Raw genomic sequence first — 26,695 nt, 5'->3', positions numbered from 1 at the left:
CTAACATTCAGTCTTAACATTCACTATATTTCAAAGTTTAATATTCAGAGAACCTCTGCCACTAATGTGGCTTCATATAATCACATGCAATATGATTTGTGCTAAAGTATTTTCTCTCCTGAGTATTCATACACAACAGGGCTCTTTACAGGGGTCATGAATCTCTAATAAGAGCACGACCAATCCTTTGATTGCAGAAGCACTGCAGGGCAAGCTGAAGCCCTACAGTTGCAGTTTTTGCAGTCTTCCATGGACTAATACAAATACCCCACAAAGCCAGGCTACTCAGGGATTTCTGGTAGCTTGGGCTGAATATTTCATTTCTGTGACCAGCTGGAATGTAGCAATCTTATTTATTTAATTATTTATTTTACTAAATTCAACTTCTGGATAAGCTGCTGCAACCAGACATTCACAGACAACCAAGCCAAGTGAGCAGCGCTGTCTCTGAGTGACTTTCATTACGGATGCAACTCACAGCAGCACAGCTCTCAATCTGGCAAAGGGAAAGGGGAGGCACCTGGAGCACCTGGAACATCTTCACCCTAGACCAGGCAGTCTCAGAGCAGGCAACACAGAATGATGGAAGATGATCACCATGCTGGGGGGGGGGCAGGAATGCCACCTGATGGCATTACCTAATATTTATGCATGTTCACAGTGGAAACAACGTATTTCCATATCTAGACCTGCAGTCACCTCACTGTGGACTGTATAACTGACAGGCTAATTGTCTAACCTAGCAGCTCTGTTAGGGGCTTGGTCAGCAAACTACTGCAGTATTCTGTTAATGTAACATGAGCAATGCTTTTCCCTGTGGGTTTCATTTTGATCGTAACATACCTATAAGCACAGCTTTTGACTTCAAAAGATGGCATTACCGGATGTCAGAGTGCTGAGATTGGATGCCACCCTCAGGGAGCAAGCTTGTGTCAAACCTAGTTCATTTTCCCAAGACTGTGGATCTCTGATGGGTTAAAGAAAGCAGGGTATGAATGGTTCAAAGATTTCTAATATAAGTACTGTCCAATAAACACCCTTCCCCCACATTGAAAGTCTCTAGCCAAATACTGTCCCTCTGCTCCAGCTCCTCCTTATATGCCTCTCGCCTCTCCCCATTTCCGGATGGGTCCTGGCCCTCAGCCCTTATCTCCTCTAGCCCCTGGGCTGTTTGCAGAGAGCAGTTAAAAAGGGGCTGACCCAGCAGAGAGTGGAGGGGAATTACAAGGTGCAGGAAAACAACAGCACCAGACCAGACTGGATGTCTGCTTGAGTCACCACAGTCCTGCTCTGCACCATGGGGAAGGACTGGCTCTTTGGCAAACCAAACATCTTCCTCCTTTTCCTCTTCTTCCTCCCTGGAAATACCTCTCCCACTACAGAACCGTAAGCTACACAAATGGAAGGGGGAGGGAGGTCTTAGTGCTCTTTTTTTTTTTTTCTTCTGTCATTTTTCTTCCTTTCTGTCATTCTCCAAACAGCTGTGCCAGTTTCTCCCATTCCTACCCTGCAACCCACTGCTAGCCCAGGTCTGACTTTCCTGCACATCTCTGCCAGTGTTGCCTTTTCCCCCCAGTACTCCCCTGCTAGTCCAGTCCTGGTTCAGCACAATATCTCTGCCTAAATATATTCTTACCTAAAAATCTTCAGGTGCCAGCGTTTCTGTGGGCATGCATGTACTTACCTTTCCCGTAGTATCCTTGTTTTGGTCACTGAGTCATTTCTCTGCGTTCTCCTGTTTCTTTCAAGCTGGTTTGTTCCCTTTCTCCTGTTTCTTTCATCCCAGTTTGTTTCCCTTGGCAGCATCAGACGTGCTTGTTCCCAAAGAGGATCTGTGACCTAAATTCCCTTCTGCCAGCATGGAGTCTGGCGCTGGCACCCTCCCCTGGGATGTCCATGCTGGGGCTCTGCAGGTGAGCAGCATGGCTGCAGCACTCACACTGCAGAGGGCCCCAAGGAGAAGCTCTGCAAGGGCAGATCAGCCTGGTCTCCTCACCTCAGCCTCACCTGCCAGAGAGGCTTCCACAGCCTCTACTCTCTCAGGCAGAGCAGTCTCCCTCTTTAGACTCTTGCTGCTGTCACAGCGTGCCTCTTGCTGTCCCACGGTTCTCTCCTCTGTGGTTCTGAAGCTGGTCTTGTGATGCTTGCTAGAGAGCTCATGCCCACAAGCAATGCATGAGCAGTAGTAGCTGTAGTAGCAGAAGGTGCAGCAACACTGCTGTTGCTTACTGTGTGGTCAGAGGTAAAGTGGTGACTGGCTCAAAACTGAAGGACCTTTGACTCACACTTCACCATCAGTCCCTCATTCACCTGCCCTATTTGGCTGCTTCTGGGGTAGATAAGCTAGCCAAGTCTGCTTTGGGGTCAGGCAAAGCTCTCCAGTGTCTCCACAGTAATCTCTTGGCATCCCTGCCCAAGATTAGATGGAAACTGCTTGGTCTTTTCCTCGCATAAGCAACATGCTGCTCTTTTTCTCTGAACTGAGCATCATTTTGGGAGGGGAGAAAGAGGAAGGGTTGAGAAAGGTGTGAGGAAGAGAGGTATATTTGGGATCACAGAACAAAGATAGGAGCTGAGTGCAGTCAGGGAACAGGTAGGCAGTGCGGTCTGAGTAAATTGCTAGGCAGGTGTGAGAATAATGGATCTCACTCACACTTGGTACCAAGTGCTGCAGGGTTGATCAGATGCTGTGTATAACACAGGAGGGAAGCTATCCTAGAAATGAAGACCTCCAAGTCAAATCAAAATGTAGCTTCCAACCAAGATTTGCTTTCTGCATCTTGCACAGGGAGATAGCTTTGATGAGCTGCAGTTGCTGCTTACAATCTTACAATGTTACTGCAGCATCAGAACAGGTGACCCATTGCAACTTCCTTTTCCAGGAGGGGTGTTGGCTTGAGACATCCACATGTCCTTTCCAAACAAACAAACAAACAAATATGTATATATATATGACACTACAGCATACTGACAGTAGGACTTTTTTTTCTTACTCTGGATCTGTTCTGGAAGAATTCAACAGTAGGCATTGTTCACCTATACTGATATGTGGTTGTGCATATAAGCTTTTTTACAATGTAGTGTATAATGTTTGGGAATATATTTGAGATAGCCAAAAATGCTAGCCCATGATAGTACTTGAATTGACAGATATGGATACGGATTGACAGAGCTGATGAAACTTGGTAGTTTCTTTGGTTGAATGTTTGTTCCAGGAAGCAGCTGAGGGTTGACACATGGAAGTATTGAGATTCATAGAATCGTGGGTTCTAGGATTCTATAATTCCAAGTTAGTCCCTCTTAAGCTAGAGTATTACCTCCTCTGTATAGACAAACTTAGCATTTTTGAGTCGGGCACTTTCTCTAGGGTCCCTTATCCCTCCTTGTTGCCTGCTTCTGATGGAGTCACTGCCTCTGTTTTCAGAATACTGCCAACCTTGCTGGCAGTGAGGCTGGTGAGGTCTCTTCTGGTAGCCCAGAAGCATTTTGTCCTGGAATGGCTATATATGGACTGTGTGACCCAGACTATTTAAAGCTTTCATAGTACTTCAATTCATCTAGCCCTTTTCACCAACACATCTCACAACAGTTGAAGGGAGGTCTATAAACAGCGTATTTCATAACCTTGTTTCAAAGACCGTGAAGATGGTGTAGGGGGAAGTTCTGTGCATTGGCCAAAATTTCAGTGAAACAGTGAACAGGAAGAGGAATAAAGCCAAATTCCCTATGAACTAGGTCACACTGTCCCTTCAGTAGTCTGGACATTGCAGTCACATTGCTACTGACAGGATGCAAGGAAAATTAGATTAGGGGACGCAGAGTGAAGCTGTGGTGAGAAGGCTATGGAGGAAGGGTAGTGGTGTAGCAAGCAGCTAGTTAGTGCAGCATAATCAAAAGCTGTAAGTCATTCCCTGGGTGGCTGGAGGTCCCTCCTTTCACTGCTTCTGCAGCTGCAAATAGTGGCCAGAGGTGCCTGCTGACTTCTTACTATGCTTTATCCCATTGTCTGGTTTTGAGGGAAATGGAGGTACTCCCTAGGTCCCACTGCCTTCAGAGTAGAAGTTGGGCACTTTTAGAAGTGCCCAAAAGCTCAGAGCCTGGGCACTAATGTAGCTCTGGAATGTACCCAACTATCTCTTTCCCCAGGTCTGAAGGGAGACCACTCTATTTCTACACTTCTCACATCAGCTCTGCCTAAATACACTCAGTCCTGAAAGTAACCATTTCTTCATTCTGCTGCCCTGGGCATGATTTCCATCCCTCAGCAAAGCTGCTAGTACACCACCATACTTTTTCCTAGGTCACTTGTGACTGTGTGATCTTTACAAAGTGTTTTTATTAACCATCTGGTAAGGTGCACATTACCCTGCCCCAGTGGATGGTCCATGGCAAAATGGTTTTAGCAGTGCTGACCTAAGGTTTCCTGCCATACAGCGATTAACATACCTTTCAGATTGAATTGCCATCAGGACCTGCTACTGAAAAGCTTGAATGTATGCAGGGAACAGGGAATACCAGGTCCATAAAAATGGCCCTGCATCACACAAGAAGTGGTAAGTGATAGGTGCTAAGGTACAGAATAGAGGAGTAAGGCAGGTACTGTGCCTGAGTTTTCCAACTGCTCTACCCTTATGGAGCTTCTGTTTATCAGAAATTCAAGGTCTTCTTGTAGCAGGGATTACATCTGTGGCCCTATGTTTTCTATCCGTTTCTGAATAGTGAATTTACCCAGGCCATTTTTGATGACCTTCCTATCAAGAATAGCCGGTCTTCTTGCCTTGATTTGTCTCATAACAAACTTAATGTAACTGGGACCATAGGGCACAAACGATATCCTAGAGTTACCTGCAGCTGGGAGTGACAGCTTCTTTCTAGGGGTCTGCACTTGGCTGCACATGCAGGTAGGGTCCTAATTATCAAATTCAGTAGTACCTGCTGGCTCCTTTTGTTCTTTACCTAGGGAAGGACAGTCAGCTGCTGTCTATCATATGATGCAGTCTGGGTATATTTGCTCTTCTTGGACTGCGTGAGAACACCAGAAGGTTCAAGAGCCACGGCTAGTCATACCAGAATTATACTTTGGGCTTTATGGTACCTATTACAATTCCTTTATTTAATTTTGCACCTTAGTGAAGAAGTTTCTGCTTCATTTTATTTTTCATGAAGTGTCAGTTAATGTTTTTACATGGTGTTGTTTAGTACGTGTATTGTCACAGATGATGAACAAACCATACTTTAGGAATCCTTTGTGCATAAGCTTTCTCTCATTCCTTCTTTCCAGGCTAAAGAATCTTAATCTTTGTAGTGTCACTTCCTATAGAAATTATTCCAGATTTCAGACCATCTTTCATTGAATCTTTCTTCTAAATCCCTTTTTGAAATGGGAAGAAAACAGCATACCATATTCGAGATGTGGATGCAATTATACATTGGCAAGACTGTGTGTTCTGGTTTGTCCTCTATTTCTTTCTTTACGATCACAGATTTAAGGATAGTTCCTTACAAGCCATTTGTCACTTATCACTGAAAGAAAATTTTAGAAGAGTGCTTAGCAGAGTTCATTTCTGAGTGGTAATAGCTCACTTAGTGATGCATGATATACATGATAGTATTGGGGGTATAGTAGTGGGGGTGGTATTTTCTTCCTTGAATCATTCTTTTCCCTTAATGAACAGTTTATTTGCCATTTTTGCTATAGTCCCACAATATGATAAAAGTTTTTCACAACTAGTTCACAAGTTTTTAACTTTTCAACATTTTCTTACTCTGGATAATTATCAGAAAAATTTTACTTCCCAGATCACTTAGAAGTAGATTGAACAACAGGGGTCCCTACGCAGACCTTTAAGATTTTCATTGGTGACCTGCTTCTGCTGTACAAATACACAATTTGTTCTTACCATTTACATCCTATCTTTTAAACACTTAATCCACATCGGAATTAATAATTGGATTTATTAACAAAAATTAGTAAAATTATTCCTTTTATTGGAGGGCAGCTTAGTTTATGGGTCTTTTGTGAGGGACCTTTGTCAAAAGCTCTTTGAAGATGCAAGTGCACTTCTGTTGCAATAAACCACTGCTCTCTGAAATCCTTTGTGTGCTCATCTTAATAAGGTCACAAACTGCAAGCATTCACATTTTTGCTCAGCGTGAGAAGGGTTTGGAAACCTGGATAAGCAAAAACAGGAGCAGCCACAGAAGTAGGTGGTTTTTTCAACCCTGTAACTGCTGAATTTTCAACCTTTTTTAGCTAATGCCTTTGAGTCTCAATAAGAGATTGTGGGATACACAAAAATCAATTAACAGCCTGGAACTTTTCACGCCATCCTTACTCCCTGCTGTGAAGCTGAACAAAACAGCCTTTATAAAGGGCTGTCTATTAGCATAGAAATTGTTCCTCTACTGAAAGCATTTTCTTGCTTTTAGGCTAATTAGTTAGGTAATTTAACATGTATAAACCCAAAATAAAATGTATGTGTTCATGTGTATATGCACTGGAGCTCACAGAGATAGTAATGGATTAGGCTCGCTGATTTGTTCATTTCCTTTCATTTAATACTGTTTTCTTAATACCGCTTCACAGTTCTGATCCTTGCTTACCCCCTTTCTAGGCAATACATGGTGCTGCTGCCCTTTCTGATACACACCGATGCTCCTGAGAAAGTCTGCATTCAGCTGACCCATCTGAACGAGTCTGTGACACTGAGTGCCACGCTTGAGTATCAAGGGGAAAACAGGAGCCTGATTGATGATGTGGTGTCGGAGAAGGATATATTCACCTGCATCCCTTTTTCTGTGAGTATCTAATTCCTTTAGGCTGATCCTTTGTGCTTATTGCTAAGGCATAGTATTACTGAACAGTTCAGAGATGAGAAATAATGTGCTGCAGTTAGAGGCTTCTAAGTTAAGCCAAGCAAACAAACAAAAAAAGAATTTGATGTGGAAAACTGACTGTGATAGCCTTATGAGGATCAATTTTCCTCAAATTCTGTATCCCACGTGATATTTTTTGTGCATGTAGGGCTTAGGGAACTCTTTTGGGATGATTCATCCCAGAACTTTGACTTTAAAGTAGAACATAACCCATCTTGGTTTGATCTGGTTAAGCCTCAGAGGAAAAATACTGAAGTGGAATGAGAACCAAAGAAGATGGGGAAGTGGTGAAAGAAAGTGAAGTCCACAAGGTTATCTTGTCTCCATCTGGGTCATATTCATAATTGTTTCCTACAGAATAGTGGTTGGTGAGTACTGTAAGCAACTAATACCACCCACAAACAATGAATCTGGGCAGATTTTCATTTTAATAAATCATAGGATGGAGCAAGATCAGTTTTAATATTTCTTTGAGGAAAGCTTATAGATGACGGTAGGGAAAGGCTTCCAGTATTGGAAGGACAGGCTGAAGAAGCATAGTGAAAATGCAAGGAAATGGAGAAGAGAACAACCCCAACTCTCAGCCTGTCTTCATAGGAGAGGTGCCCTCTCTATCACCGTTATAGGCCTCCTCAGGACCTGCTTCAGGTCCTGAGGAGGTTCATGTCTTAAACTGGGGGCCTCGGAGCTGAACGTAGTTCTCCAGGTAGGTCTCACTAGTAAGGAGTAGAAGTGGAGAATCACTTCCCTCAATGAGCCCTCCAAGTTCACATCAGAAAGTCATGTCTTACTCTTGTTTCTGGCCCTGTGTCTTTGGCATCCCTTCAGAGAAGTTTTAGACCTAGCTAATATTCTGTCCTCCAAGGGCTCAGTCCAATGAGATGAATCACTGAAGTAGTAATTCTCTTCATTTTCCTCAGCTCCCAAAATCCAATAGCACATCAGTGGCATTTCTCACTGTGATGGTGAAGGGGGAGACGCAGCAGTTCAGAAGCCGCAAGTCAGTGCTGGTCAAGAATTCTGAGAGTTTGGTCTTTGTCCAGACAGACAAACCCATCTACAAGCCCGGACAGACAGGTACAGGGAATTGGGTTGATGTTGACTCTGACAGCAAAAAAACATCTGGGCTTCATTCCTCAGAGGACTCATACTTTCATTAAAGTTTTCAGACTTCTTCATGGGGGGAATTACAGCCAACAGTAAATCTTACTTCTTTCAGCTGAGATCTAGGCCATGTGGTACCTTTGTCATTGCTGCTTTCCATCCTTCAGGCAGAGCATCTTATTCAGATGGCACAGAATCAGACAGAGGCACAAATGTGGGATGACTTCAAAGCACAGTCTCCCTTGGCTGCACTTGAATCAACAGAGCAGAACAAGCACTCCCAAGGGACAATTCATTTAAGCCAAGAACTGATTATCCTATCTATCACCATCTGAAAGAAAGAGACCCTAAATTAATTATTTCTATAACTTAGGGATCTCAGTTCAGAGTTTGTTGAACACTGAAGTGAACCTGAGTTATAAGTTATTGAAACATTGACATTTCCTGGTAATGGCTAAAAATCTAACAGTGGAATTTCCTTCTTTTCCTTTACACTCTTCAGTTCTATTTCGGATCGTCTCTCTGGACAAGGACTTCCACCCACTGAATGAGAAGGTAGAGACATAATTCCTTGTTTTTAACCAGAAGGTGTAATTCCCAGTTAATACCACTACCATCCTCATCCAGAACCACCAAAGAGAGCATTTAAAGCAAATAATCCTTTCTTATTTACACCATCCTTGACCCATCCCATATGTCATATCTGGTCCTGCGACACAATTAATCTGACTCCATTGACTGAGAAACCTCACCCCTTTTTTCAAAGGGATTTAGATGTTTAGAACCAGATTACCAAAGGAATGTATGTGGATAAGCAAGCATGTAGGCAGGGATTTCATTAGAGAAAAAATGGATGAGACAATTTCCATTGAAAGTGACAGATGTGTAGATGTTTTTGGCAGCGGGTGCAACCACATGCTTAGAGGCAGAGAGCAGCATGAAAAGGACTTGGTTTGAAGAAACTGGTCATTGGTGTAGTTCACCTTTTAGCTTATTTGTCAGTCAGATCCTCATACAGTTCTTCAGAAACTCTTACTTTATCACGTATTCATACTGTGGTAAGACAAAAAGCTGGAGTTCTAAAATATTATAGGAGAGATTCCCTTATCTATCAAGAACTAAGGAAGCAGAGCAAGTACAGAAAAGAACTCAGAGAACCTCTTACGAGGTTGTTTTTACTCCCTTCAGTCCAAATCAGGAAATTGCTTCCATCTGCATGCAACCTGTGTTTCTAACTCTGATTTTCCTTTGTTCTTTCCCCACAGTTTCCATTGGTCTATATTCAGGTGAGTGGATAACTACACGTATGCTATTTCAGCAGAATATGAATGCACAGAGGTATTATTCCCCAGCAGTGGTATTTGTAGGCTGAAGTGCAAGGGAAAAGAGATGGGTGCACGACCTTTTTCCTTTGTGTAAATGACAGCTGATTAGTAGGGCATCAAAATAAGTTCTGACAATGGTTCTTTGATTGAGGAATGTGCTGTAGCACCAAAATAGTTAATGAGTACTAGCCATGCTGTGAACAGAATTACACATGCCTAGAGGTCATATTAGAATGGCTTATTCCTCTTCCCAAGCAGAGCTAGGATTCTCTGTCTGCCAAGTATGACTGAAACCATAAAACTGCATTAAACAAATTAGCAAAATTAAAGAAATAAAATTATGTAAGTAGGCATATCCCCTATCATCCCAAACATGCCTATTTTTTTGTTTTTGTTTTGTTTTTATTTTTTTATTATTATTATTAATATTTTATAGTTGAACCTCAGTGATAGACAAAAGTTGAGGAAAGGATTCTGTCGGTGAATGAGGTACCCCCTATTTCAGCTGAGTAACCAGAGGTTTCAATTACTATCAGAGACATCTTCTAGCAGAAAAATGATAGGAAGGACCCAGTGATAGACCCTGAAGTCATGACAGCAGCACAAACAGTGATGAAACTAGCATTCACAATTCTCAAGTAGGTTTGTGTGATCCTGGATCCTATGTAGTCAGTCCTAGTAGTGCTCCCTGTGGCTTGAGTTTCCTGTCTCCATTCTGCGCTCTCTCTCTCTAAAGCTGGGAGTGTTGCCACAACAGGGGGAGCAGAGTGTGGGCTACAAACAGGCTATGTTCTTTTTTTCTACGCTCCTGCCAGAGTGCTCTTACTCTCCCTTCATCTCAGCAAATGACCAGAACAGAGTTGCAGAGCTGGTGGGCTACTGACAGTCTATGAATAGTGGAAGAAAACAGGGTAAGAAATTTGTGGTGTGGGACAGGAGGAGGAGAACACCTCGGAACTGCTTTATGCTGAGGTCTGTCTCCTGGGTGCAGTGCCCCAAAGGAACAAATCCCCTGAATAGAAGAATTTAATGAAATGAGCAAGAAGAAAGAAAGCCTATGCACTGCCTCCTGAAATCCTATATGTCTTTGTATAAAAACACTAATAATTTCATAACCATTCTTGTATCAGTACCATGAAAAGCTTCTGTTTGAAAATACCAGGAAGGCCTGGATAGCTTTCATCTCCAGCCTGTGATGCACAGTGTTTGTCAGTATTGTTTAAACCAGCTTGTGTAGGCCTTGTCCTCCATTCCCACCAGCACCTCTCCTTTCCTTACTGCTCCTTTTCAGTCCAGCACTGCTGTTCAGCTTTCACAGACATCTGTGAGACACTCTTACAGAAGGACTGGGGCTTTATAAAGGCTTATAGACATAGACTTGGAAACTCACCTGGCAACAAATTCACCATTTTTTTTTTCCCTAGGTTGTTGGTTGTGTTTGTTTTTTGTTTGTTTGGTTGGTTGGTTGGTTGGTGTTTTTTGGTTGGTTGGTTAGGTTGGTTTGTGTTTTTTTTTGGCCAGATCAGATCCACAAGTGCAGTTTACCACATTCTTGCATTAAATTTGGACTGGACCAAAGAAAAGGGTGGCAACACTGAAGGAAGGTGACAGCTTTAAAGTTAGCAGGGCTAAGAAAAGGAATGTTCATCATTCCATCCTTAACATAGCTAACTGATTATAGTTGACCACAAAGGCAGATATTAGGATGAGACTATTTCTGACCTGTTATTTTGACATTGCTTCTGTCATTAAAAAATAAAAAGACTTCCTGGGAAAAACACACAAACTGACATTCAGGCTTTCCCCATAAATCCATCACAGAAATGGCAACAAGATTACAAGCCCATCTGTAAACATTTTATGAATTCCTTCCCTAAGGACGCCCAAGTGGTGTTCTTCAAAATATGTGGTGAGCTTTTTTATGATGAAGAGGATTTGGTCAGAGCCACAGACACTTCACTGACTGTGCCTTCCCTACACCTGGGAGTGCTTCTTGGGAGCAAGGCTCTGCTGCCCTCCGACTGATGACCTCCAGCTATGATGTTGTTCACATCACATTTTTACTAAGCCCAGGGAGAAAATCTCAGTGAAGTAAATGTACCCCATCAGCAGTTACTTACCTTGAGCTATCTAGAGTAAACAGGGTTTTAGTGACAGTCAAGGTACAATGCATAGAGCAAGCAGAAAATGAAAGGCTGTAAACATTAACTGTGCTGCTGAGGGGCCTAGAAAGGGTACATCAAGCTTCAGTGCACCATTGCATTAGTTCAGTGACATCTCTGAGAAATTTGGGGCTGTCTTGATGAATTTGGAGCACAGCCTATTGACAGTCAATTCACAGTGAGCAATACTCAGCTGTTACAGTGATGAGATTTCAGCCCCAGAATTAGGAATGGCCAGAGACAAGGGAGAGGTCTCAGCTGGGTGCACTTATCTGGGATGTACTTTCCCTATTCCTCTGATATTCTCCCTGTTCCTTCCCCCATGTCCCACCCTTCCACAAACTTTGGGCTCTTAAACATGTAGATTTCTCAGTCCCATATCTCATTCCTCAACAGACTATGCACTGGTTCTCAAGCAGACTCTACTCCAGGCACAGAAAAAAAACTTTGTACAAGCAAGTCAAGAAGTCTGTAATGAAACTTCCCTCCTTTCCCCTCATGCTCAATTTATTCCTGCTGTCCATCTTTCTGTTGTGTTACCTTGTCAGTCTTTCCCAGCCTCTGCACCCCATACTTTGTAAGCATGCAAGTGTTGTTGAGCAGGAGAGAACACAAGACCTCCAGAGTTAAAAACTGTCTGCTTTCTTTCATGGTAGCTATGCAGAACTGACAGGTAAGTGCTTGTGGAGTCACACATCCTCACAGATTACTGAGTAATTACAGCTGGGCATTTCCTAGCCTGGATGTATATTTCCTGAGCACTCCACTGCTCTGTTCCTGCGAGCATCCTGCACCAAACTGCCCTGTTTATGTACATAATTTGTTGCCTTGTGACTCAGAGTTATTCTCACCTGCAGGATCCACAGAGGAACCGTATATACCAATGGCAAGGAGTGGAACTGGAGATCGGCCTTATAGAACTGTCCTTCCCTCTCACCTCTGACCCCATGCAAGGCTCCTACAAAATAGTCGTGCAGAAGAGCGTTACCTCCCACGTGGAGCACTCCTTCAGTGTGGAGGAATATGGTAAGGAAAGAAGGGAAGGGCTGCAAGCAGGGTTGACAGAAATGTCTTTTACCGTGGCCTCTCAATTTGGGATTTCCTGGGAATGGCATGGAAAAGACAGGGATTCTGAATAAATAGGCAATGGAGTTCAGAGGAGCTGACATAGAAGCTGCTAAATACCAGAGGTGGTTGCTTAGTTTATGGCTTGTGATCTCCACCTCAAAAATTGCATCTGAACCCCCCAGTTCTGCAATTAAAACTTGTGTGTGCATTTGAGGTGGCTCTTTGCCCTGTGCTCTGTGCTGGGTCTTCCCTGGGTCTCCCCCAGTTGTATAAAACCTGGAACACTCAGCACATTGCTCAGAACTTGCAATTTCTGGAAAACACAGAGTGCAGAACCAAAGAAGACTGTATCTGAAATGCTTGGGAACTGGCTTATCTGATTTGCAGTTAGTCATTGTGGCTAGTATGAACATGGTGAATAATCTGAACACAAACCAGGTTATAGGCTCCAGCCTGCCATGGTGACAATTGGGCTGTGCCTCCTCCCACAGAGATGTCTCGGACATCCTCCCCAAAACAAAGATGTATATGCCTTTCCTAGCTTCATGCTAAAATAGTTTTTCTTTTATTCATTCTTTAGCCTTATCCCCATGAACTTCCCCTGTTGCTACACCTGTTAACTCTGTTACACCTTAGGTAGAGTCTTTTGAGGAAATGCATCATGGGGTTGAATCACTGAGCTGAGGAGGTGCACACCCTCCCTTGTCTTACTCTCTTGTACTGGGAGAATAAAATAAAATAAAATAAAATAAAATAAAATAAAATAAAATAAAATAAAATAAAATAAAATAAAATAAAATAAAATAAAATAATAAAATCTCAGGTACAAAGCCTGGAAGCAGGCCATTGTATACTTCAGTGCAGTCCTAGGCTTGAGTAGCTGGGGGGGGCTTAGTGTTGCAGGATGCAAAACAGGAAGATGGATGTAACTTAATGAGTGGCTGAGAGAACTGGGTTTATTTAGCCTGGAGAAAAGGAGGCTCGGGGGAGACCTTATCACTCTCTACAACTACCTCAAAGGAAGTTGTAGCAAGGTGGTTGTTTTCCCAAGCAACAAGTGATAGGGCAAGAGGAAAGAGCCTCAAGTTCCACCCTGGGAAGTTTAGGTTGGATATTAAGAATTTCTACACTGAAACAGTTGTAAAGCATTGGAACAGTTTGCCCAGGGAAGTGGTTGAATCATCATCCCTGGAAGTACTTAAAAGATGTGTAGATATGGTGCTTAGGGACATGGTTGACTTGGCAGTGCTAGATTAACAGTTGGGCTTGATGAATTTAGAGGTCTTTTCCAACCTAAATGATTCTGTGATTAACACTGAGGAGTAAAACATGCTTTTTACCTGCCACTCTTTATATCAGGCCTTATTGCTGCTTAATCCACTTGAAAATATAGAACTGATTTTCCATGGCTAGACACAGTAGAAACATATGTACATGGAGGACAGTTTCACATACTACATATCAGTGAGCCTAACAGCAGCCTGGGATCTCCAGAACAGTAAGAAGCAGCCAGAGAGTATCAATGATTTGAGCTGTTTCAAGGTGTTAAATGACACAAGTGGTGAATGTGCTGCTCCAAGATTTAGCTCAAATTATGTGTTGTGAAACATGAAACACAACATACAGTACCGGTATGTCCCTCTGAATAGGCATATGTGAGGGGTCTACACAGCTATCTGATGACAACAGGATCTCACAAGCATGTGCTGAGGGAAGGTAGGGGCTAGAACAGTCCTTAATTCCCTTTAAACCCAAATGGTGGTGAAGTCTGTAAAAACATAGGAAAGGAGTAGCAGAGCTGTACTGAACACCACACAGAAGTGATGGTTGATATTAAGCTGATTGTTTGGGTTTCTGTGCACTCTTCATCCTTCTCATCAGACTTTCTCTCTCCCATCTAGTGCTGCCCAAGTATGAGGTCCTGGTGAAGCTGCCCAAGATGATCACTATTGAGGATAAGGAAATTCCAGTGTCTGTCTGTGGTCTGTGAGTCACAGAATTGTAGTAAATTTCTCACTCCTACTTCATTCTTCCTTTCTGCTGAGCACAGAAAGAAGACCTTGGGAAGGCTTTTCATACTATTCTAAGACATCTAGTGAAGGTTTGTTCCACCTTATCTGTTCTGAGCCTGCTACTTGGCCTTAACAGACAATGAGAAGGGGATTCTCTGTGTTCCTTAAAAGACGATGCCAAACCAAGCAGCATTTCTCTCCTCCCAGTTTACTCTACACTCTCTTTCTCACTTTACACTTCTGCAGTTAGAGATTTTCTGCCATTCCTGAACCTTGGAGATGTCAAATCAGACATCACTTAAGCAGGTTGTGCAAACCCAGTGTTGTAATTTTTAATTATGAAATTGATCCACCTGAGCCCCTGTTCAACCTTTCTGCTTCTTAATTGAACCCTCAACAGTCTGACATACAGGAATAATCCCAGCTGAAATAGTTTTATACAGACAATCTTTTCCTGCATTCCTGCAGATGTCTCCCACCTAGAACAGATTCTAATGTATGATGTAAGAATCTCACCACCAAAATGATGGAAAGATAATCACTAGCATCATTAAAATATCAGATTAGTTAGGCTTTGAGAAGAAATTTTATAAAGTCATCCACAGAAGTTCTTAAGGAGCTATGTTTGAATGTGACTCTGACTGACATCATCCAGTATATTGTTTAACACTTTCTAATAGGTATACCTATGGGAAACCTGTCCCTGGTTTGGTGAATGTCCAAGTGTGCCGGAAATTTTCTCATTCTGGTTCACATTGTTATGGAAAAGATTCAGAAGCTGTGTGTGAAGAATTTGTGAGGCGGGTGAGTTCCAAGATTAAAATGTAGGGGTCTTCCTTATGGGTAATGGGCAATGTTGTCTAATGGAGGGCAAATTTATGACTGTTGTGAGGTGGTAGAACATCAATGATAACACTCTGTCAAGGGAAAAACAGATGTACTAACAGAAGGATATTCTTAAGAGGTCAGTCATTGAACTGGAAACAGAAATGATGAAGAAAACCCCACAGATGAAATCCCTACCCCATTGGTCACAGGTCTCCAGTTAGCCGCTATGAGGCCCCTGGTATTGATCCCCAAACCAAGGAAAGAATCTGGGAAATAATTTTATAACTGTGGAAAGGACTGGCAGGGATCAAAGAGTGTAAAAGAGGATGGGAAGACAAGAAAGCAGTATAGTATATGGGTCAAACAAAAGAAGAGAGAAAGGACAACAAGGAAGAGAGTAAAGACAATGGAAGAAACAGGAAGAAAACCAGGGCTAAGGTAGAAGGGAGATAACATGGAAACCACTGCATGGCTTGGAGAACAAAGTATGAAGAGCCTCACAACACAGAAAATAAGTGTGTGAAACACATGGAAATGGGCTGTAAACAAGTGCTGGTGTTGGAGACAACCCCAGAACATAAGGCTGGGATTACATGAACAGCAGTTAAGCATGTTGGGTTTGGAATACCTATTCCTGTTTCATGAGGCACCAAATTTGTTCCAATTTTCTCTCCAACCACCTGCTTAGGCAGATGCTCGTGGGTGTGTTTCTGATGTAGTAAGGACCAAGATATTTCAGCTCCAGCGCAGCGGATATAAAATGAACATCGAGGTGCAAGGCAAGATCACAGAAGATGGCACAGGTGCGTATCATATGGAGATGGCAAAGTGATGGCATGCCACAACAGGAGGGCCTGGCAAAGATGAGGAACATAGAGTGACATGTCTATAAATGTTGCAGTTCATTAATAATCCCTCTTTACTGTGCTCTTTCTCAGGAATAGAGATGGTTGGAACAGGCTCCTGTGAAATCACATCCATCATGAGCAAAGTCAGCTTCCACCTGTTGGACTCTTATTACAGACCAGGGATCCCACTCTTTGGGATGGTAGGGAACTTCTGAGACCTTGGAAAGTGAATGGCACAGCAGACTTAGCAGTGCATAATCCCATCAATTGGAACAGCAGTGTATTGCAGAACATAATGCAGAAGACATAGTCCACCTTCCTCTGCCTCTGCGTAGGCAGGCGAATTGGTGTCAGTCAGAGCACCCTGACAAACACATCACTGAACTTCCCAGCAGTCATACCAGTTACATAATAGAAGGCCTGCTGTTCTGACACATGAGAATAACATTAGGGAGCTGCAAGAATGGGCTATTCTACACAGGAAAGTGAGCCAGGAGTAAAAGGTGACCATGACACAGGTAGGAGTAGTGACATCATCACTGGTTGACATCAACCAGACTGGGCAGAGCAGGAGTTTTGACAGTACCTGTTTCCACCAACAGGCCAGTAGTCACCAGATAACGTAAGGTGATAAGTCAGGGCTGAGCTCAGTCAAGGAATTCCAGTCAACAAGATGGGAACAGCAGGAGAAAGCTGAGTGTAGATCTAACTCCAATGTAGCTTAGTCAAAGACTGGGGCAAGGCACAAGCCTGAACTCATAGTTCCCAGACGAAGAGATGATATTAAAACCTGTTGAAAAACTCAAGGCCCTGACAGATAATTTCCATGGGCCAATCAGATTGTTTTGCTGATGAAGATCTGCTACCTTAGACAACTTAGGACTCACCTGCACATTTCCACATTTCCACATTCATCTCTTTAGCTCTTCTCCATAAGAAACACCCTGCTTGGCAAGGATGACAAGGGGAAAGGGTTTGTAGGAGTTGGGAATTGTTTTCTATTTCTAGTCTAAAACCTGAAGTTTGCTTTTACTTTACTAGGTGAAGCTCGTGGATGGTATTGATGCTCCCATTGCCAATGAAACTATCAGAATTTCTGTGAATGAAGGCAATTATGAAGGCAACTACACTACAGATGAACAGGGACAATCCTGGTTTTCCATTGATACTACCACCTTCACGGAAGCCTCCCTGGAAATCCGAGTGAGTGGCAGAGACAGGGCAGAGAGATTGGGGTAAGCCTCTCTCTCTTCTTGATCAGCAGAGGAATTATCTATCCATGGGTTATCCATGATTCTATGATCAGTCTTTCTGCCAAACAGGAGATATAGCAATTCTTTTGGCAGTTCACCTCTCTTCTCTGTCTCCAGTGCATGTTCTTCTATGTCTATCTCCCTTTAACTTCATCTAAGAATGGGAAAGATAGAACATAGCCAGATTTTTCCCATGCATATTTATGTGATCTGTTACCTGGTTTTGGTCAGCTGTGAACTTTTTATTCTCCTTTATCAGGCTGAACATAAACCTGAACTGAACTGTTATGACAGCGACTGGATCACGCCTTCATATGAGCATGCTTTGCATAGCATAAGTCGGTTTTACTCCCCCAGTAACAGCTTCCTCAAAATTGAGCCCAAGCCTGAGACATTAAGTTGTGGCTTCCCCACAGAGGTCCGTGTGCACTATGTCTTCACACCAGATGTTATTGGAGAGCAGAAGAAAATTGTCATTTACTATTTGGTAAGAATTGTTCCTGGTTACTTTAATCCATGGCCACAGAGAGTGTTGTGGCACTACCTTCCATACACCAACCACAGCACTGCTATGCAATTAGTCCTTAGCCAGTAATGATAAAGGGAGTTTGAAACTGAAAGTGTGGTTTGTGACCATGGGATTTAAACATATTTCCATAGTGTTTCCCACGTTGTCTTCTGTGTGCAGACATGGTTATGTTGCCCATGTTTGATAAAGAACAGAAGAGGGTCAAAATGTTGATGTAGAGAGTATTGTCTTTGGTGCAGCCAAGACTCCCATTTAATAATACTCTACTACTAGTGTACCCTGTTCCAAATTCTGGTTCATATATAGTCACAGCTCAGAAACCAGCATCCTACAAGAAGATGAAAGATGAGCTGGAAGCCTGTCTCATACTCAGTTCTTTGGGAGACACCTGACCACAGAAACTAGAGCAAGACCTCTGTCTACAGTACCAGTACCTGATAAGCTTAGAGCTTTGTTCGTAAATCAGGCAATGATTGAAATTTTGGGATCCCAAAGCAACTGGAACAGACTATACCATGCTGGAATTAACCATGATTTGAATCGTTTTTGTGGGGCAGAGAAGAGAAGCTAATTCAGCTGTGACTGAACAATGATCTATCACTTTTGTTTGGGGGAAGAGAAAGAATCAGATGACTATTCAAATAGAATTTCTTTCCCCCTAAATTTGTTTTCCTGGTTATCCCATTTAATGATGCTAGCAGAAAATACAAGACAGAGTACCTTTGCAGAGCTAGAAAACATAAGTGGAACAGACACTTCTGTTCTGATGGATAATAAAGGACATTTAGGGGGAGTTAGACTGAGATTACAAGAAAATAGGAAACTATGGTAGACATGTCCGTATGCTTATTTTCAAGACTGCTAACCGTAAATTGAGCACAAGATTCCTCTTTATCCTAATGGCTTAGTAAAGCAGATCTTAAGTATATACATACAGCAGGTAAGAAAACAGTAAGGAAACTTACATTTTTGTAGGTGTGTTTCCCACACCTTGAAATTAAAATATAGTACTGTGGAATAGATATACTGCATGGAGGACAAGATTATACAGTAATTGTATAAAGAACATTTTTGGCTGTGAAAAAGGAAACTATTTCTAGAGATAAGGAAATCACAGCTAGCATTCAGGCTGTTGCTTCAAACCTGACTTCAGATACTTTATTCAAATACTTTTTTACAGCCAGTGTTCTTCTATTCAAACTCTATGTGAGTTATAATAATAATCCTGATTCAATCTTTCTCCATCCTGTTTCACAAAGCAAGTGAGAGTGGAGTGAGGAGAACCTTTGATCATCAATCTGTTCCAAAATGTTAGAAATGTGCATGTGACCCCCCAAACTTATGTGTATTCAGAGGTAAAGTGCATTTGAACCTGATACAGTGTGTACAGAAGGTGGAACTGATGAGGAAACACTAGTCCTTCTAGGAAGGCACGTTTCTGGCTCCAAAGACCTAGTAAATTCCAGTTTAGTATTTGCTTAGTATCTTCTTGGTTTTGCTCACAGTTGGCAGTGCTATTCACACACCCTACAGCTAACCCAGTGAACATTCATTCTTCTTCCTTTTGTCATGAGTAACAACAATTATAGGAGTGTTTCTCTGTCACATAGGTGATGGCCAAGGGAAGCATTATGTTAGCAGACACTCATGATCTGACTGTGAATCCTGGAGATGGTGAGCAGAACTATGTATTTTTAGCATGTCTGATGAGATGGTGGGCAGGAGGACTTAGAGAAATTATTGCAATTCAAGCATTCAAGAAAAATTGAATTACATTTTGAAAATTAATTCCTTTTAGATTAAATGGTTTGAGTCGGTTTTGTTTGGTCCGAATTCTGTCTGTTGCTGTACTTTTAACTAGAGTATTTTAGCAAATTCTACAGAAAATATATAGAATGTTTTGATTATTTTTTTCCTTGAGCCAGTGCTTTCCACTGACCTCCATCACCAATTCTGACTGTGGGTACTTGCCAGTATTTTAAGACCCATGTGTACAGTGAGCAGGAAAAAGATTGTCTCCCTTTCTTTCTCTCTCTCACTTTTCTTCATTTTTGGGGTGTTACTTCTTCCTTATAAGCATGCAAGCTATATATATATATATTGGTATATATGTTTATGTATAGCTTGCATGCTTATATATATATATTATATATGTATATATTCTAACCAATTTTTTTTTTTTTGTATATATACAATGTTCAAAGATTACATAATTGAATGAGACTGGCTATGATGCATCTTTAAAAGTCTTTGGACAATAAGACCAGGAAAATCATTTTAGAAGCCCATGAGAAGGAGTATGCAGTATATGAAAGTAAAAGATCTTACATGCTGCGTGAAATGATGTTGGGGGTGTGACTGAAAGTTCTGCTACCTCGCTAGTTGTAGTGATTAAACTAATACCTTGGTTCATATCAAAAGATATATATCAAAAGATTTTCTATCACCTTCATCCAAATTGTGACAAAAAACTCAGGTCAAGCTAGAATGTGGCATTTCCTACTACAGTTGGAGTGACAGTTTGGTGTTTCAGGTAAATACAAGCTTTGGAGTTATTTTGAGGAGTTATTTTTTCAGTTATTCTGCAGCCTTGGCTGCTGCCTCCTATTACAGCAGTCCCTTATTTCCATGTCTTTTCCTTCATCTGTTTTTTTTTTTTTTTTGTAGACTGCAGATCTTAGAGCTTGAGGAAGAAAAGGGTTGGGAACAGCAGGAGGTGATTCCAGGTGTTAGCTGGGGAGAATCTAGAGGACATGTTGAGGCCCACTAAACATCTCATTTGGCTATTACATGATCACTGTCTGAATGCAGGTGTCTTCAGCAATAGGCATAGACATCAGTCTTGCATCAGTACTCCTGCCCCTGTTAACTAAAAATGTTCAGCATGAGTGAACTTGACTTCTTTATCTGAAGAAGGCAAATATATAAGCCAGAACTTCTTGTATATAGCTTAGCATTTCTTCTCTCTGGTAGCTTACGGGATATTTCGGTTGACCTTTCCTGTTGAGGCGACCATTGCTCCCAAGGCACGGATGCTTGTGTATACCACTTTACCCAGCGGGGAAGTCATCGCCAGTTCAGCGGATTTCCAGGTTGAAAGTTGCCTCCCCAATAAAGTAAGTAAGTCAGGTTTTATGTAACCCATGTTTGCTTCATGGCCAGTAGTTCCATTATTAGTTCCAGAATGGAGGCAGAATTCATGTGGAATGGTCTGATCAGATGTTGGCTGAGGATTAGTGACTGAATAAGTTACAAAGCCATAACTATAAAAGTGGAGAAAGACAGAATAAGAAAAGAATCACTGCTCATTATAAACTACACTAGTCAAAGCTGAATATGTTAGAAGAGCTGTAGAGCACTAGCAGAACTCAGTTCACAAGGCTAGATACTTCAGTATAATAGCATGTAACTGCATCCAGCAAAGTTGCTGCTTTAACCTACTTTTGGGGTTGCAGGTCAGCTTGAGTTTTATTCCCAAGGAGGGTCTTCCTGCCTCCAACACACGTCTGCAACTCCATAGCTCACCAAAGTCCCTGTGTGCTATCCGTGCCGTGGACAAAAGTGTTCTCCTCATGAAGCCTGAAGATGAGCTCTCTCACAGATCTGTAAGTCTTGGCTGTTTCTGGTAATGAGCAATACAAGAATCAACTAGGATGGACATAAAGCCATATATTTTTATAGCTGCATTCACTATACTTGTTTTTATAGAAGCTGTCTTTTATCACTTGATCATTAGGTAGTGTCTGTGTCCCCATGAGTACCAACCTGCCACATTTTTCCCTGGTTGTTTGCATTTTCCCAGTTGTATGATCTTCTCCCAGAAGAAATGAAGGAAATCCAGGGCTACAGCTTCAAGGACTACTACTTGGAAGACGACAATGTAAACCCCTGTTTGTCACTTGACAACATATTATTAAATGGATTTGTCTACGTACCCATTTCTCCTGATGGCAAAGGTGATGCCTATGACATTCTCAAGGTAAGCACCAGCCTTTCATTTTTATTAGTTACTCCTTTTTGGAATACAGTATCATCTCCTCCTCTTCCCTGTCCTGAAGGTCTTTTTGAATGAACTTTTGTGTGAGTTTGCTATGCTGTGTATGCAAGACATACACAGGCCCAGGCCCGGCATCTATGTAGCCCGTTGCTCATACCTAAGCGCTTCTCCAAGCCATTAAAACTTTGACAGGTCTCCTCAATGCCAGGACAAAAACCTGTGAATAGGCTCAAATAAGGAAGCAGTACTGAGAAACGACCCCTGGTGCCATAATACTAGAAACCTTTTCCGTAGTCGTGCATGTTGTCTCCCTGTCTGGTGTAGTTAGTGGTTTAATAAAGTGACAGTTACTTTGATAACCCTCAAACATACCTGCACCCATCTACAGAGTCATGCACAAGACTTTTTAGGTAGGTACTCTCAATCTTTTCACACATCATTTTCAGTCACATGTCCCCACGGTAGACCTTGACTTTCTGCCTAATCATGCCAGCATTTAGCTTTAGGATGAGTATGTCATGACAAGGCCTCAACATCTGGGTTGAACCAATCTATCGAGTATTTATATATAAGCCTTTGCTATTCTGCTCAGTTCCAGGCATAAGTACATCTATTCTTGACATTGTAAAAATAGTATAATTTCAAAAGTTGATTGTACTTTCTTTTTGTTTAACAGCTGTTGGGCTTAAAAGTTTTCACTAGCAGCAAGATCCATAAGCCTGAAATCTGCCGGCGTTACAGAGAACACGTGATGGAAAGTAATTACATGGTTGCTAGTAAGAAGTCCTGCTTCACTCTACCTCCATACAACTACCTAAAATTTTGCATTGTGCTTCTTTCTTCTCATCTCCTTCTTTGAATATTAATTAGAATCACAGAATCATAGAATATCATGAGTTGGAAGGGACCAACAAGGATCATGAAGTCCAATTCCAGGGTCCACACAGGACCACCCTATGCCTGGGAGTGTTGTCCAAACGCTTCTTGAACTCCAGCAGGCTCAGTACTGTGACAACTTCCCTTGGAAGCCTGTCCCAGTGCCCAAGCACCCTCTGGGTGCAGAACCTTTTCCTAACATCCATACTGACCCTCTCCTGTCACAGCTCCATGCTGTTCCAACAGGTTGTGTCGCTGTCCCCAGAGAGCAGAGATCAGCACCTACTCCTATACTCCCCTCGTGAGGAAGCTGTAGGTCTCCTTGGGGTCTCCCCTCAGTCTCCCTTTCTCCAGGCTGAACAATCCAAGTGACCTCAGCCACTCCTCATGTGTCTTGCCCTCTAGACCCTTCTTGTTTTTTAGCCCTCCTTTGGCTATTCTCTAACAGTTTGATATCCTTCTTATACTTTGGTGCCCAAAACTGCACACAGTACTCGAGCTGAGGCAGCACTAGCACAGAGCAGACAAGTTGATTCTGCTCTCGAGGGTAGGAAGGCTCTGCAGGAGGATCTGGATAGGCTGCACCGATGGGCTGAGGTCAACTGCATGAAGTTCAACAAGGCCAAGTGCCGGGTCCTGCACCTGGGGCGCAATAACCCCAAGCAGAGCTACAGGCTGGGAGAGGTTGGAGAGCTGCCAGGCAGAGAAGGACCTGGGAGTGATGGTGGACAGTCGGCTGAATATGAGCCAGCAGTGTGCTCAGGTGGCCAAGAAGGCCAACAGCATCCTGGCTTGTATCAGAAACAGTGTGACCAGCAGGGCTAGGGAGGTGATCGTCCCCCTGTACTCGGCTCTGGTGAGGCCGCACCTCGAGTACTGTGTTCAGTTTTGGGCCCCTCGCTACAAGAAGGACATCGAGGTGCTTGAGCGGGTCCAGAGAAGGGCGACGAAGCTGGTGAGGGGCCTGGAGAACAAGTCCTACGAGGAGCGGCTGAGGGAGCTGGGCTTGTTCAGCCTGGAGAAGAGGAGGCTCAGGGGCGACCTTATTGCTCTCTACAGGTACCTTAAAGGAGGCTGTAGTGAGGTGGGGGTTGGCCTGTTCTCCTACATGACTGGTGACAGAACGAGGGGGAATGGGCTTAAGTTGCACCAGGGGAGTTTTAGGTTAGATGTTAGGAAGAACTTCTTTACTGAAAGGGTTGTTAGGCACTGGAACAGGCTGCCCAGGGAGGTGGTGGAGTCACCATCCCTGGAAGTCTTTAAAAGACGTTTAGATGTAGAGCTTAGGGATATGGTTTAGTGGGGACTGTTAGTGTTAGGTCAGAGGTTGGACTCGACGATCTTGAGGTCTCTTCCAACCTAGAAATTCTATGATTCTGTGATTCTCTCAGATATGCCAGCCTACATCAGGATCATTTCCTTCAGGATACAGTCCTGAGATATGAAACTGATACAGCTCTGTGTGCTTATCTCCAGCTAGTCAGGTCTGCCTAGTTAAAACTGTGTGTTCTCAGTGAATCACATGCCAGGCCTGCAGCAGTGATTCTGTAGACACTAAGACCATCTACCTTCAGATGGACTGCCAGCATAAAGTAGAAGCTTTGTTCCTCCATCAAAAAAGGCCCATCTATAGAAACCTAAAAAAAAAAGGACAGTCTCTACTTCTAGGTAGTTACATTTCAGCAATAACTAGGGGAACAACAATGGCAAAAGTGGACCAAGATAAATGAAAAGGTGGTATGAATCTATGGGTTTATGTTTTAACTCTGGGGGCTGAAAAACTTCATTCTATTCCCAGTTCTTCCATTCACGTGATTGTAAACGTCTGGGTAGGTCACTTTGCTGCTGCAGTGACTGTGAAGATAGAAAAAAGATTTTATTTTTTTTTTCTAAATAGCTCTGAGATTAGAAAGGCTATATAAAACATTCTCACCTACACCACTTCCTATCACCGACTTTTAGTGGTACAATATTAAAGTTACTATTAAAAACAATAGCCTTTGGTCAGGTGAAATTTTCTAGCCTTCTAGTTAAAGCATATCAAGTCTTTTGTTTGGCAATGCCAGATCTGTCTTCAGAGCACAGCATGAGACAGCTGGCTGCTTTGAGAAGACGGAAAGTCTTCTGAGACTGATAGAAAGTGTTTTGTAAGGCACAGCACTATGCAACACTGTGAGGAAGGGTTCCCTTTCTCCGGAACTACTTATTTGCTAGTGGCCATACATGTAAAGATACATATTCAGCTCATAAGAATCTTAGATGGAGAAAGGGAGGGATAAATGTGGCTGCTGTTTCTGGCCATGTATAAACATAATCATTTTTTCAACAAAACTTAATAAATTATATGAAACAAATATCTAGAGGCAGTGAATTCCACATTTGACTTCTCTATTGCAATAGAAACGTACCCTTGGTAGCCTCATAACTTAGCTCCTGGATTTGCTGGCAGTGGAGGAAGAATGATCAACCCCACCCAATCTCTGTAAGAGCAGTAGCTTTAGGAAACATGAAATATTGAGATGACAACAGAGCAATACATTTGTTTTCAGTGGGCAGTTTATATGAGGTTAAGAATGTAGTGCAAGGATCACTGTGATCTGTTACAAATAGAGACAGCTCAAAGTTTGAGTCTGTGAGGCTGGCTGTAATCAAGTTTTCTAAGCTGTTATTTAAATTTTAAAATTTTAGCTAAGAATAACCACTAAATGGAAGCAAAGTATCCTCCTTGGTTAGAAACGTGTTTGATATGTCTTTTTCTTTCTTCCTTTCCTTGAGCAGATTTCGTTGATTCAATGCAACCTTATTATGATTCATATGAAATGATGGAAGAGATGGATGCTGGCCATCCTGTGGAGACCATCCGGAAATACTTCCCTGAGACATGGATCTGGGACATAGTTTCAGTGAAGTAAGTGTTTATGGGAATATAGAGTGTGGTCACTGGGGCAAAACCTCAGAAGATAGTTAAGCTTTAATGAAAGTGTCAACATTTTGGTGAGAGGGGTCTTTCTAGTAGATAGAGGGATTTTTCAAGGCCACTAAGCATAGATCAAAATACGACTGAAATCTTTCTCTCTGTCTCTTGCCAGCTCTGAAGGAAATGCTGAATTAGATGTGACCATCCCTGACACCATCACCGAGTGGAAAGCCAATGCATTCTGCACTTCATCAGACACAGGCTTTGGCCTATCCCCAACAGTGTCTCTCAGAGCCTTCCAGCCCTTCTTTGTAGAGCTCACCCTGCCTTACTCTGTAGTGCGTGGTGAGGCCTTCACACTGAAAGCCACCATTTTCAACTACCTAACAGCCTGCATCAGGGTAAGAGATATTCACTACTTTGCTCAATCTGATAGCTTAGGAAAAACTACAATGGGCCATTTATAACATAGTTTCCCAAGCCAGCTGACTGATCCCTGATTATAATTTCATATGGGTGTATGTATGTAGGAATTCTTGATGGATTTCATGAAGGAGGAATAAGTTTTTCCAACAAAGTTTTGAAAGCTATGTTCGATTCAGAATCTAAAGCTCTGCTAATGAGGCCTCTGGCCTTGACATCCTATAATTATTTTACTGTTCTATACAAACAAGGAACTTGTTATAAGTTATCTTTAGACCATTTAGACTTATAGACCACATAGACTTAATATCCATAAGGTCATCTGTAGACCACAGTGTCATTGCCTACCGATATGGAAAATCTAGGCTCACAAGAGTGGATACACTTTTTTAGCCTTTAGTCTCACCTCATGATTCTGTGATCTCCCAAAGTATCATGCCACATTTGCCGGAATATGCTTCCTCTGATTGATTGCAT

General features: G+C 42.4%; 1 protein-coding gene across 2 annotated transcripts in view; it reads left to right on the top strand.

The window, feature by feature from the left end:
• Positions 1-1,155: 1,155 nt before the first annotated feature.
• Positions 1,156-26,695, top strand: part of LOC137865786 (alpha-2-macroglobulin-like) — a 39,617-nt gene continuing 14,077 nt past the window's right edge. The window contains exons 1-19 of one of the 2 annotated variants that reach the window (XM_068701228.1): positions 1,156-1,386; positions 6,615-6,798; positions 7,797-7,953; positions 8,483-8,535; positions 9,246-9,266; positions 12,325-12,493; positions 14,437-14,521; positions 15,228-15,351; positions 16,064-16,178; positions 16,314-16,423; positions 17,265-17,426; positions 17,736-17,963; positions 19,616-19,679; positions 20,979-21,121; positions 21,461-21,610; positions 21,808-21,984; positions 22,679-22,760; positions 25,657-25,786; positions 25,968-26,196. In XM_068701228.1, coding sequence (XP_068557329.1) covers positions 1,298-1,386; positions 6,615-6,798; positions 7,797-7,953; positions 8,483-8,535; positions 9,246-9,266; positions 12,325-12,493; positions 14,437-14,521; positions 15,228-15,351; positions 16,064-16,178; positions 16,314-16,423; positions 17,265-17,426; positions 17,736-17,963; positions 19,616-19,679; positions 20,979-21,121; positions 21,461-21,610; positions 21,808-21,984; positions 22,679-22,760; positions 25,657-25,786; positions 25,968-26,196 — 2,472 coding nt within the window. In that variant the 5' untranslated portion in view covers positions 1,156-1,297. Of the gene's footprint in view, positions 1,387-6,614; positions 6,799-7,796; positions 7,954-8,482; positions 8,536-9,245; positions 9,267-12,324; positions 12,494-14,436; positions 14,522-15,227; positions 15,352-16,063; positions 16,179-16,313; positions 16,424-17,264; positions 17,427-17,735; positions 17,964-19,615; positions 19,680-20,978; positions 21,122-21,460; positions 21,611-21,807; positions 21,985-22,678; positions 22,779-25,656; positions 25,787-25,967; positions 26,197-26,695 lie in introns of both variants that reach the window. The other variant, XM_068701218.1, reaches the window with a different exon arrangement.

This window comes from Anas acuta, chromosome 1 (assembly GCF_963932015.1).
Source record: "Anas acuta chromosome 1, bAnaAcu1.1, whole genome shotgun sequence".
Lineage (NCBI taxonomy): Eukaryota > Metazoa > Chordata > Aves > Anseriformes > Anatidae > Anas > Anas acuta.
Note: the sequence above shows the minus strand (reverse complement) of the source record. Positions and strands in the feature narration are given on the sequence as shown.